The 14,317-nt window shown below is 37.5% G+C and overlaps 1 protein-coding gene across 3 annotated transcripts in view; it reads left to right on the plus strand.

Annotated features, from left to right (window-relative positions):
- The window catches only part of fip1l1a (FIP1 like 1a), a 29,512-nt gene that overhangs the window by 6,619 nt on the left and 8,576 nt on the right, over positions 1-14,317 (plus strand). For all 3 annotated transcript variants that reach the window (XM_084090278.1, XM_084090279.1, XM_084090277.1), the window contains 5 exons: positions 2,044-2,143; positions 2,217-2,349; positions 6,867-6,918; positions 12,317-12,378; positions 13,659-13,863. In XM_084090278.1, the coding sequence (XP_083946404.1) occupies positions 2,044-2,143; positions 2,217-2,349; positions 6,867-6,918; positions 12,317-12,378; positions 13,659-13,863 (552 nt within the window). The remainder of the gene's footprint in view (positions 1-2,043; positions 2,144-2,216; positions 2,350-6,866; positions 6,919-12,316; positions 12,379-13,658; positions 13,864-14,317) is intronic.

Consider the following 14,317-nt stretch of genomic DNA (forward strand, 5'->3'; position numbering starts at 1 on the left):
GTTTAACTGCTTCTATTGTTCTCATCTGTAAGTCGCTTTGGATGAAAGCGTCTGCTAAATTAATAAATGTAAATGTAATTTCTGTCTGTATTTTTCTTCTTGAAACATCATGTGCAGTTGAAATGTTTGGGCAGTATAGGACTCTTATTTACTTTGCGTGCCAGACATGTTCCCTGTAACAGCAGCATTTTGTGATAATGGCTTTCTGCTGTTGTCCTAAACGCTCCATACGCATGTTATCATCCCTGTTTACGCCGGTTTTAATACTTTCTTTCTTTCTTTTCTTTTTTAGCTCTTGATTTCTATCAGCTCTTGTTTTCTGTTCTCCCCTGAAGAAAACATCCTGACTGTTGAAACCTCCTAATATTTCACTATTACTTTTCTATGAGACACAACACAAATACACACACACCATGGTTCAGTCCTGGTGGTCCAGACTGCCTTTGGTCCTGGGCAGGAGTTAGCGGGGGTGATTTTTAATCAGCCGTTCCTTGAACTTCTCTTCGATCAGTTGAAGGTTATGCCTTGCTCAGGGGGACGTGTATGAACTGGAGCATTCAAGGGTAAAGCAACAGTCCGGCTTTCATTATTACACATACACGCACAGACAGGATGCAGGAGTCAGTCACAGTACGCCCATTTAAACACAGAGCATGAGGTGGCATTTTCGGAATCGAATGGGCCTTAACAAACACTGTTATTCGATCTTGTTCAGCTACATTATAATGCAGTGGTTTTGCCAAAAAAAAAGAAAGAAAAAAGTTCATTTGAGTTCATGTGCATATTCAGGTATAGCTTGACTGCTTACTCTATGAATGAGATGTGAATTTCTATGAATTCTATTTTCATTCTATTTAAATCTATTTTCTAAATGCATGTTTAATTTAAAAAAAAAAAAATGTCATATCTGGATCTTCCAGTAAGTCTTCTCTCTGGTGACATATGTAAGACTTCTCCAATCTTTTAATATGCTAAAACCCCGTCCCTGCAATCTTGTTTTTCTCTGCCTCCATTTTTGAATGCAACGCTCGCATCTTATAATCCAATCACGATGTACGTCACAAAAAATCTGTCGCTTCTTCCTTTGCGCAACTTTAAAGGGATAGTTCATCCAAACTTTTATATTCTGTCATTATTTACTAACCCTCGTGTCATTCCAAACCTGTATGATTTTCTTTTTTCTTTGGAACAAAAAAAAAAGTTATTTTGAGAAATGTCTAAATGTCAAAACTGTTAAATATAAAAAATATTCTTTTGTGTGAAGAAATTATTTTCATTTTTGGGTGAACAATCCCTTTAAATGGAGAAATCTCTGCAAAATACTGCATGACGTACAGTGATTAAAAATACACAGAGCATGCGATGAGAGCAGACTGTGAATTTTTAATGTCCATTTTTTATAAAATCATGAGAGGGTAGCACTTAAATCCACTGTTGTGTCTGCTGAAAGTAGGTGACACCAGAAGTGAGTCAATTTCATGTTTTTTTTTTTTTTGTAGTTGACTCTGTCCCAAACTTCACCATCAGAACATGAACAATGACAGAGACTTTTGAAGACAGGCTGCCCTTTACTTGGACGCTTGAACGCTTAATTTCTTGCGGCATGCATAATGTCTGATGCAATATTAATGCGCTCTGTTTTATTTGATGAATTTTTAGTGACTGAAATAGGTTATTGCCTTGTTCATTTGTGCATTGCTGAAAATATTTGTAGCCACGTTTCAGGGGACTTGAAGATTTATGAATGGTGATGACTTGCACGGCACACATTCACCCAAGTGTGTAACTGCTGTGTGTACATGAGCTAAAAATATTGTCGTGCACATGAGAGGAGATTTCCCAGATCAGCAGGAAAATAGCGTTGACTGAGGTTGCATGTGTTTCTCAGCGTGCTAAGTGTTATAGAACAAACAAAAAAAAGTGCCAGGATCTTTTGTGTTCATCAAATGTGCACTGCACGCTGCAAGCCATTTAATCCTCCTCACTCACACATATGGACTCAACGTAATGATCTGACTTTGATTTATGTGTGTGGGTGTACAGGAAGTCAAGCGGTTCGATCAATGTTATCGGAGGACATGCAGGGACCATCAGTCGAGTGGAAGGCCGAAGACGTCACAGCACGGATGAAAATAACATCCAGGTGTGTTTTTGCGTGCTTGATGGACATAAAGAGTACTGATCTCATATGTCTGTGTGATATGTGTGTATTTCAGGTCGTTTCAGATCAATCCTCGGACACAAAGCCATCCTCCCCAAAGCGGTTGCCCTTCTTTCCTCCAAACATCCCACCTCCACCTTTCCCTCCTCCCTCCATCAGCACCACACCCCCACTTATACCACCACCCGGTAAGCGAGCTCCATACTGTACACTCATGCACACTCACTGTGTCAGCAGAAAATGGACTGGCCCATGCTCTGTAGTGACGTAGTAGCATGTGAATGCTACGACATTGCAGGTTTTTCTTCAGCTTGTCCTTGAGCAAATCTCTCACTCATAATAGTTCCAAAATCAAACAGAACACATCAGAAAAGACACAGTCCTGCATATTAACCAGCATATTAAATATAAATCAGATTAGTCTCATAACAATCGGGTCAATCCTCATAATGCTAAGGTTAAATTGAAGATTTTTAAGTTATATTTTTGAATATTTTTGCCTAATTTATTATTGTAATAATTTACCGTTCATAAATTAGGGAATTCATTATTTTATTTAGCAAGGATGCACTAATTTGATCAAAAGTGACAGTAAAGACATTTATAGTGTTACAAAAGATTATTTTCTGGGGTTTTTTATTCATCGTAGAATCCTAAAAATAAATGTATTTTGGTTTCCGCAAAATATTAAGCAGCATAACTGTTTTCATCATTGATAATAATAAGATTTTCTTTGTAAATATTTGTTTCTTTAGCATTAAACCGGCATGTTAGAATGATTTCTGAAGGATCATGTGACACTGAAGACTGGGGTAATTATGCTGAAATTAGCACAGGAAAAAATTACATTATAAAATATATTAAAATAGAAAACATTTCATTTTAATTGTCATTTTTTTGACAATATTACTGGTTTTACTGTATTTTGGATCAAATAAATGCAGCCTTGGTGAGCATTTTTTTCAAAAACAGTCAAAAATCTTACCAACCCCAAACTTATTTCTCATTTTTTAAAATGTACATGTATGATCCAAGTGGTAGATAAAGCTGGACCTTTTTTGACCTAAGACCAGCACATTTTCAAACAGCCCAAGGGAGGTCAAAGGTTGTGTTGATGTTTTCATTGCACTGCATTGTACATATGGTCAACCATAGGGAATTTGTGGTTGCCATGACAACATGTATCCGTGATGTGTTTGATTCACACCCATGTTGAGCAACCTGCTGCCTTCTCCTGGTCTGAAGAGAATTAATATCCTAAACACGTCTTATTAGTGCGCTTTAAACATTAAGTTTATTTTTGCCAGGTATGATATAGCAAACTGCACTGAATCTACATCCATTGCCTCATGAAGTAGTTTGTATATTTGTTAAAGGGTTAGTTCACCTAAAAATTTCATTTCTGTCATTAATTACCCTCATTTGGTTCCAAACCCGTAAGACCTTCGTTCATCTTCGGGACACAAATTAAGATATTTTTTATGAAATCCGAGAGCTTTCTGTTCCCTCCCTAGACAGCAACGCAACGACCACTTTCAAGGCCCAGAAAGGTAGTAAAGACATTGTTAAAATAGTCCATGTGACTACAGTGATTCAACCTTAATGTTATGAAGCGACGAGAATACTGTTTGTGGGTAAAAAACAAAACAAAAATTATGACTTTATTCAACAATTTCTTTTCTTCTGTGTCAGTCTCTGACGCTGTTTACATAGTGGATGAACCAGTCCCACAGGCGATGTCTTTACTACCTTTCTGGGCCTTGAAAGTGGTGAGTACGTTGCAGTCTATGGAGGGCCAAAATGTGTTCTATAATATTGCACACTAGGGCAATGCAGTGAAATGCCCCATGATGCCCCAAAATGATGTTTATGCTTCGGTTCAAGGTTAAAGTTCAGTGCTAAACCAGATGCACTGCAGCAGCTGTGCATGTATCATTTGACAGTGACTAAATATTGAGCGTGCATGTGTCTCTGTAGGAGTCTGAGCGTAGGAGACATGTGCGCTTGAGCTAGTGCGTCTATATCCAGGTGTGTGTAATTCTCTCCAGGTTTTCCTCTGCAGCGCAGGCTTGCTGGCTCTCGGATTGGCTAACTTCCTGCTCAGATGCTGCTCCGCCTCACTTTCAACAGGAAGTCTATAGTTGAGCTCTCTTAACTCTTCTCCTCTTCTGCTTCAAAGCCCCATCAGAAATCGCCTCCTGCCAAATCTCACCACTCCTCCTCCAGCCCACTCAGACCTCTTACTTAGACTCACCCATCACCCCCTTTTTTAGGACCAACTCATCCTTTTTAATACAGTCAAAATATCAAACTTCCTGGTCAGGCCCAGCCTTTGAAGTTCAGCCTTTAATCCAGAACGGGCCATTTTCATTTTATCAAAGAATAAGCCCACCTCCCCATCTTTAAGTTATAGGCCTCTCTTTCGGACTCGTTCCCCCTGTGGATATCGCTGTACCGTTATGGCCACGCTGTTTATTTTGTGTTGCTAATGTGCAGTGTGCAGAGCCGCCGGCAGGGCACATAAATCGGGGGGGGGCATTTATATTTCTACGGGGTGTCAGCGGCTGCCGAAATCACGTTCAGCTGTGAGGTCTGGTTTGGGTGCGTGCTTTTCGCATTTAGCGGGGGGAGGGGGGAGTGTGAAGTAACTCTTTTGAGGGGTATGGCCCGCGAATGCCCCCCCTTGGCGTCGGCCCTGGCTGTGTGCAGCTAAAAATAGCTCAGGGCGGGAAGAACGAAAAAGTGCCATGCCAGCACAATCGTGGCACTGGAAATGTGCTGAATGACCCAGCTGTGCTGAAAGAGAGAGAGGGGAAAAAGATGGAGAGGAATGTTTTGATTAAATGGGGTTGTGGAGGAGTGAGAGCCTTTTTTTCATTCAAATCATACTTTTAATAACAGATTTGATAGGAGAGGATTTGTATTTTACATTTTTGTACTGATAGTCTAAATATTTTTGTACAAAAAGAGTCTTTTAGAGGACATTAATGGTTGTAAATGTCCATAAAGTACCTTTAAGCACTCTTTGCAGAATATTTTCATTAAAAGGTCCAGCAGCTCTAAATTATACAACTTCCTAACCTCATTGAAAGAAACGAAAGAAAGATGGAAGAAAATGAAAACGCATATTTGTGAAGAACTTTTCACAATCATCATCACAATCATGTCTTGTCATTCAAAAAATGTAAAGAAATTTGTTCCATGCATTCATTCTGTAATACATTACAGAAACGTTAGTTACTACTAATGCAATAGCAAACATAAACTAACAATAAACAGTACTTTACATAATATATATATATATTGCAATTGTATAGTGAATAATCTAGTGAAATATTATTGCAATTTAATGTAACCATTTTCTATTTTAATATATATATAAAAAAAAATACAAATCCTGTAGTGACGAAGCTGAATTTTCATTATTACTCCAGTCATCAGTCACATGATCCTTCAGAGATCATTCTAATATGCTTATTTGCTGCTCAAGAAACATTTTTATTATTGATTCTTTGATGAATATAAAGTTCAAAATAACACCATTTATTTGAAAAGAAAACCTTTTGTAATGTTTAAAATGTCTTTGTCACTTTTGAACATTTTTATGCATCATTGCTGAATAAAAGTACTAATTTATTAAAAAAAAAAAAAAACCTAACTGACCCCAAACCTTTGAATGGTAGGGTACATATACATTTATAAACAGACTTTTCAATACATTTATAATTTAAATTGTCCAAAAAGGCATTAACTAATGTTAACAAATGTATTTGTTTATTATAAAATGGTACCATACCTTTGACAAATTAGTTTTTTGAAGACAGTTTTGTCCTCATGCTCAAAATACACATGACAAACTATATAGCATAGAACCAGTGTTTGGAGCATGTGCTCATGTGCACTAGCAGCAGATCTGTGATCTTACTGAACTATTTTGTAACTTGCCACAGAACTCTGATATAAATTAGCATAGCATCCACAGGCATACCGGGGAGGGAAAAAAGCAGTTTAGGGAATAGTTCACAAAGTACATGCTTTCTTCTGGGACTCTGAAGTTTCAAGGACAACACAGATGATTTGCGAGGCTCTGTGTGAGTGGATGCATGCGTTTGAGGGGATGCTGCGTTTCTGCCTCGTTCTGTGTTAACCAGAGCTGCGTGATTTCTGTGTTCCTCAAATTACTGTTTTTCTTTCAGCCTTTTTCCAGTCATTTTTGTTGTTGTTGAAAACGGCCTTTTGGAGCTGGCTCCCATCAGGGGTCCGTGGAAAAACAAAAGGGGGATGGTGCCCAGATGTGCACGAATGTTTGCGAGTCTGTGGCTGAGTGTGATCAAAGCAGATAAGTGTGTCTCAGCCATGTGAGGGAGAATGTGTTTTTTGGGGTGCTGCGAAGGCCCATTTGTTTCACGCATTCATTTAAAGGGGGGGGGATTGGGGTCACGGTTAGCAAAGGCAGTAAAAGTTGCAGGCCGCTGAATTTGTTGAATTCTGTCTGGATGTGTCATAAACAGTGTTGAGTCATTTGAAGTCAAGACATCTGGACACACGCACAGACACAAACATGCATTTGCTATACTAAATGAAATCTCATTTTAGTGTTTGAAGAAGTATGTACACCATGCACACGATTTTAATATTTCTCCTTTTTTAAGCTATTTCACCATATCATTTTTCACATAATGTCTGTTTATGCCTGCCGTTTCAGGTTTCCCATTACCTCCCGGTGCCCCTCCACCTATGATACCAACATTAGATAGGTAAGTGTTTATTCTGTAGTGTTTTTTTCCATTAATGATTGATTGTTAAGCATTATAGAAGGGTTTGTGTATGATATATGGATCATGTGTGTGTATGTGTCCAGGTTGATCTCACATAGATACTGGAGAAAGAGACAGAGGAGATATAGCAGACAGAGAAAGCAAGAACATAGCAGGTCACTATACAAGCAAAAGAGGGAGAAAAAGAAAGACAGAGAAAGAATTGGGGAGACAAAGAGGTAGAGCTTGTGAAAGAGACTTAATAATGTTGCATTGTTGCAGAACACCTCTGCATTAGTGGAGTCATTAGAAGTCATTAGTGGAGTGGCCATTTATACATTTTAAATTTATGACAAAATATGTTTTAAATTTATAAAATCAAAATGTATTACATAAATTGTAAACGAAATTTAAAAAAATATATATATATATAAACAAATACACTTTACCTTTGAAGTGAATAAATAGTTTATGTGGTAGGAACCATGCCCAAAAATTATGATGGAATTCATGGGATAGAAATGCTTTATTCACCTTTTTTTTTACATTTTGTTTTTTAAATAGCTGTTTTGTACTTGAAAATGTAATTTATTATGTATTTTCAGCCACATTACTCCAATCTTCTCATGATCCTTCAGAAATCCTTCTAATATGCTGCTTTGCTGCTCAAGAAACATTTCTTATTATTATCAATGTTGAAAACAGTTGTGCTGCTTAATATTTTTGTAGAAATCATGGTACGTTTTCAGAATTCTTTGATGAATAGAAAGTTTAAAAGAACAGCAGTTATTTGAAATAGAAATCTTGATCTATAATAGCATTATAAATGTCTTAACTGTCCATTTTGATCAATTTTTGTTTTTTTAATCCGATTGACCCCAAACTTTTGAATGGTAGTGTACATTTCGCAACTTGGATGGAATCATAGTTATAGTCATTCCTATTGCCGTATTTTCTTAGTTTATGAATTGTATGCTAAAAGGATCCAAACAAGACAAGTAAATGCTGCTACATGTTGGCATAATATTTTCTTTTAGCAGATTATTATACAGTATGGCAGATTGTTATTACCAAAAGGAAATATCACATAAGGAATAAAAAGATGCCCATGAGATTAAAACAAGAAAGTAAAGCGAGTTTAAAAGTTATGGGACTCATTCATTCAGTGTCCCTCATGACAGAGATGATTGACTCTTGCTAAAGCTGTGATTGGCAGCCTTCATGGAGTTTATGGGACAGTAAAACTAGGCTGCAACTACAAAAACATTTTTTTTCACTCTGTCAGAGTCGTTACTTCTGTCTCTGTTCCTGTCTGAAAGTATGTAGGGCAGCTCATCAAAGTTTCACCCCAGACTTAGAAGAAGAGAAATCAAGACAAAAGCACTAAACTCCCATCTGCTTCAGTTAATCCACTGTGACTGTCTTTCTTCCATACACACAGAATTACTTATTCAGTTTGAACAGGCTCTTCCAGCTCATCTCTGTGCTTGGAAGATATCAAACGTGTATTTTAGGTGGTTAAGTGTGTGTGTGTGTGCGCGTGTGTGTGTGTCTCTTTGTACTTGAATGCCTCTCAGCTCTCTGACGCCATAACTTATCTTCTTAAAACTAAAATACGGTTAAAAAGCCATCCTTGACCCAGTCAAACGCCAAATAAGGCAGAGAGAGACACAGACAGGGTGGCCATGTTTGTGCCTCTGGCCTCCTGTTTACAGGCATCCAGAACTCCCCATCCATCTATGCCTTATACTCTTCCTCCCTTTCTCCCCAAGACAAACAGCCAAGTCTCTGCCTGTCTATCTCCCCCCTCACTTACTTTATTTCTAGATTCACTCCCCTCACAGTTTGACAGGCATCATCATCTGCAGAGCATTTGAGTGGTTCAGTGCCAATTCTTTTAAGGCTTCTGGGGAATCATGACATTTCCTAAACAATAGGTATATATTACTAGGTTTATAAATACTTACACGCTTGCGCTCTGTGTATATTTTTGTGATTTATTTTAAAATATATATGCAGATTTTATTTTTTATAATTATAGAAAATTGTATATTATTTTGTGTATGATACTGGAAGTGTCTGCCTGTTGCCATTGGTAAAATTACAGTTGTGAGCTTTTAGTAATTTAAGTAATATGACTGTTTAGTGACAGTTTAAGAAGGAGGTTCTTTGCAGACATCAAAATAAAATAAAATAAATCTAAATACACATTTTGCCACTGATAAGTGACATTTGTGCTTCCCCACTATTGAAAGGCATTAGTGTGGGTTTTAAATGGATTTCTGCTTTGTTCACATCTTCGTTAAGCATCAGCATGAGTCATGTGGATTTATTCTCTGTTCATGTCTTTGTCGAGCTTGTAATGGCAAATTTTATGAAAGCTCTGACTTCTCTCAATTGACTGTCATTTATGTCCTATCCACCGTATTTTTCACGTACAAATGACGTGTACATTTACAAATGACATTTGTAAATTGAATGTGTCTGGCTTCCGATGTCATCTGCTTCCAGTTATTTTTAGCTGTACAAAAAAGCTCATTATGCTGCTTGATATTGCAAACTGGTATTTCTTACCCTGTTATTTTAATGTAGTGGCTTAATCATAAACATGCTGGTTTGTAGCGCAACCAGTTTTACCATTTACTGCACTTTGTTATTCTTCTCATTATTTACCTTTTGCGGCTAATGAACCGGAAGTCTCGCACATTCACAGAAAATAGCTTACTTCCGCGTTAAAAAATAAGGTGGATAGAAAGAACCAAAATGGCTGCAGACTATCTACTTCTCTGTGCTAATTTTATCCTTTTTCACCCTCTTCTGACCCAACTCCCTCCATTTTTTTTTTTCCATTTCCTGATCCTCAAGTTTGCTTTTTTCAGTCCTTTTTCTGTTGTTTAAAGAATGGTTCTTCTCACGTCTCAGCCTCTCTGCCAAGTCCAAACATCCTTGGAGGAGTTTCCGTTCATCCGAACCCTGCCAGCCAACAACTGTATAATTCATGAATCACTTCCTCTACTACCATCACTCCAAAAAACTCACTTTTCTTCTTTTCTCCCTTCTTTTCTGTCCTCTCTGTCACATGCATGCTCGTTTTTCACACATAAACATCACATGCTGGGAGAATATTGTAAATATAAAGGGTCCTTGTACAAAGCCCTGAGGGACACCCCTGGGGCCAGTTGCATAAACTTAGCCACTATGTTAAGACCGTGTCTTAAGAACTAGCAGTTAGACAAGAGATAATCAGTCTTGCTTTTCCAATTCAAATTAGACCGATCTACCTTTTTATGTAACTGGCTTTAAAAAGTTAGGACCAGTTTTGAAGAAAAACTTTTAACTAGGCTTTTAACTAAAACTTTTAAGACTAGGCTAATCAGTTTATGCAACCGGCCACTAAAATAGGCCACAAGGTTCTCTGGGAGATTATTTTAAAAGCATAGCACCTTTCCTTCTGCTTTAAATGTATCATGCCTTGGCTCTCCAGTCATCAAAAAGAATCCACAGTCCATTTTTAGGAAGAGGCGGTCATTTTATATTAAGTGCAGATTGCTTTCATCCTTGGGTTTGATTTAGATGTTTTGAGTCTTGGCATCCACATCCAGTATAGTTTCATTACTTGCTAGCAATCCCTCATCACATGTTGTGGAATATCAATAATAATTGTTTTAATGGTAACACTTTACAAAAAGGTCTCATTTGTTAACATTAGTTAATGTATTGTTAATGTTAGTTAATAAAAATCTGGCTGTTCATTGTTTGTTCATGTTAGTTCATAGTGCATTAAGTAAGGGATAATGTAGAGCGAGGCGGTTGTTATAGCGAATACAACCCCGACAGGCTGATCAGGACCCCGACGCGAAGCGGAGTGGGACCCCTCTTGAATCAGCCTGAAGGGGTTGTATTCGCTATAACAACCGCCTCGCTCTACATTATCCCGCTTATTACATGGCTACCTACCAAATAAATGTATAATTTGACACAAAATATTGATTTAAAAAGGAGTTTATTGATTTAAAAACGATTGCATTGCTTCCGCTAAAGAAAATAGTCCGTTCCATCTCTACGGTTAGAATCCTGCGTCCATAGCAACGCTCTGTTTTTCATGGCAACAGTGTGTTATACTTAGCACCGGTCTGTTATCAAGAAATAACAGACCGAATTCTACATTAGAATTCAACCAAGCCATGTAATAACTAATGTTAACGAATACAATATGTGATTTCCATAATATATTAGTAAATGTTGAAATTATCTAACATTAACTAAGATTAATAAATGCTGTAGAAGTATTGTTCATTATTAGTTCATGTTATCTAAAATAGTTAAGTAATGTTAACTAATGAAACCTTATTGTAAAGTGTTACCGTTTTAATAACTGTTGATATGCTTCCTTAGCAAAGTGATGTGGAGCAGCCTACTGCATGTTTGCGCAGCCATTAGTGTGAGGCCATCAGGGTCAAATTCTGTAGTGATTAGCTGTCTTAATGATCCAGGCGCTAATTAAAGCTTACCTCAGGGGTGAGATGAGACTGTAACTGCCAGATCATCTAACATCGATTATCATAAATTCCTCCTTTCATCTCCTTTTGTCTGTTCTGATGTGTATAGACAGAGCAACAATGAAAAACTGTAGCTGGCTGAATTTAAAAGGATTCGTAAGCGAGAGAATAGAGGAAGTGGGATTCAGGAAGGGAGAAAGACAAAGAGAAAGAGAAACCAGAACAGCAACATCTTTTCCAGAGATATTAATAGAATCTGTGCACCAACACCTGACCACAAGGAGTCCTGTTGGATGCGATTTCTCTCACACACACTCAACTTCTACTCCAGCATAGAACACCCCGGAAGCAGGGCAGGCAGTCAGGGTTTATGGCAATGGCTTGTTTGCCTGAGCTGTATCTGCTCACATAATCACACACAGTCACACACTGCTGGCACGTTACCGGGGCACATGCTGCACTTTGAGTTAATGCCAGTAACATCAAACAATGAGGAAATTGAGCTCTGAAACAGAGGAAAGTCTTTTGATCATAAGAGAAAAGTTCTGTCTGCCCCTTTATTCTCTTACTTTTTGCATATTTTGTTGGTATGCTCTATTTATTCCTTTATCTTTGTTGTTAGTTAAAAGCAATAGGGTCTTGTCTGCTCTGGGTGCTGTAAGAGCAAATATTTTTTTAATTAAATTATTATTATTATTATTATTTTATATTTAACACTCCTTCGTTTTTGTTTATAAGGGTCCTAAGTCAATTATATTGCATGTTACACCACCGTTTTTTCCTGAAAGAGAAAGATTAAAATTAGTGTGTATGTGCATCCAAATGGTTTTAAAATATATATATAAATAGTGGATTTTTGAGCCACACTTTTGTCACTAACGTTATCTTTCTCATCACAGTAGTGGACGTTTGGCAGGAGGCTATGATCGACACTCAGCTCCACCTTACCCTTTTACTGCAGGTATGAATATTGAAAGTCTATGAAATATATGCACTACACCTGCAATGAGTAATGTGTATTTCGTTGAATGATTGTTCTAAGAACTTCATCACCTTTGGTTCTATGCCAGTTCTTACTTAATAATCATAATTTTTATATAGTAATGTGATTCAAAGTTTAGGCCCTGACATTTTTTTTGGGACATATGGGAAATGAAATATACTTGCTAATGGAACATTGTGAGTTTTCATTGGCTCCTAAATTTTCTGTGTGGGAGGGAAAGGAAACCTTTTAATGTTTTTGTGTATGTTTTTTAAGTCTGTGTTTGAGGAACATTTCCTTGTGGATTTTCCAAAGCCTTGTAGCGAATAGTGGTAAATTATTTAATTTGGAACCTGCATTTGGACCGTCTTAATTGGAGCATCAAACACCCTGCCTGGACAATCAAAAGAGTGAAAAGAAGAGTTTCTGCTCACACAAACACAACTGCACAGATTGCCACACACCAACAGCCATAAATGTCACAGAGCTTTTTTCTTCATGTCAGGACGCGTAGGGAGGGGCGGTTGGTGACGACAACAGAGTGTAGAACTGCATACAAAGCGTTAATATACTCAACACTCTCTCATCATCACTACACACACACACACACACACACACAGGTCCTGTACAACTGTGGAGGGATACGTTTCCAGCCACTGAGCATAGAAATGCACTGCAAGCATTTCCACTGCAGTCCAGCACACATCATTATTGTTGGCAGAGGTTAACAAGGACATACGTACACAGAAAAATGAGCATGTCAGAAAATCTGTGGCCTTGTTAACCTCTGCGTGTTGTAATGATTTGGGCGTACTCAAGATACTAAAGCCGTTATTGTCACCGTGAGCTTTCAGTGATTGTCGTATGCGTGTTTGTGTGTGAAAGAGAGACAGAGAGAAAGCAATAGCATTGCTTGTTATATAGCAAGCTGTTATCCTGCAATCTGTCTTAAATGTGTTGTTTAAATATTCAGCAAAAATGTGCTGCATAAAACTGTCATACCTTTAGGACAGATTTGAACTGGCTAGATTGTGTGATATTATAAAATGTCAGATCAGAGTTTATGGTCATTCCAGATTGTTTCTTTTTTATATATATAACTTTGATGTTTAATATCACTACTGTAATTATGTTACATTACATTATATTAATCATATTATATTATATATTTCACTCATGTATTATTCACTCATACAAGAAATCAATAGATATCGATTTGTATCTGCTTCTTAAATAATTTCATGTTTTCTTTTTTCCAGGTGTGTACTCACCTGTAATGGGCGTGGCTTCCTGGCCTGGTGTAATAGAAAGTGACAAGGCATGGGAAAACTACTCCCGTCATAACAAAGAAAGGGTGAGAGAGAAAACCAGAGAAAGAGGGCACAAGACAGAGCGAGAACGTGAGCGAGAGCGGTACAGAGAAACAGATCGAGAACACAGTCCATCCTCCCAAGACCACAGAAGGTAAAACAGCTAATCAACAGTTGGATATTTAATTGGAGCTGTTTGTAAGATCTGTGAAATTTCTTGACCAGTGCAGTTTTCTTTCGTGTCAATGTATTTCTTATTGAAACAAAATAATTACTACTTGCTTAGCAGATGAGGTGATTCGGGAGAGGGTCATTCTCATTCTAGAGAGCATTTGATTGGATACAAATCTGTGTAGTGCAAGTTGAGTCATCAATATTATTGGTTCGTTCTCCCAAAAGAGAAAGACTGTACATATTATCTTCATTTTGTCAATGTTTAGGAGTACTGGCATATAGTTGACCTTTTTTCATAGACATCTGTTTTTTTTGTTTTTTTGCTTTAATTGAGGGAATTAAAGTTCCAGCCATGGATCAGTTGGTACAGATCTAGTGCACGTTCACAGACAGCATGACATAAGCATATGTGTGGGAAAAGAAGAGATGAAGTG

The sequence above is a fragment of the Abramis brama genome, assembly GCF_963993115.1.
Source record: "Abramis brama genome assembly, chromosome: 18".
Lineage (NCBI taxonomy): Eukaryota > Metazoa > Chordata > Actinopteri > Cypriniformes > Leuciscidae > Abramis > Abramis brama.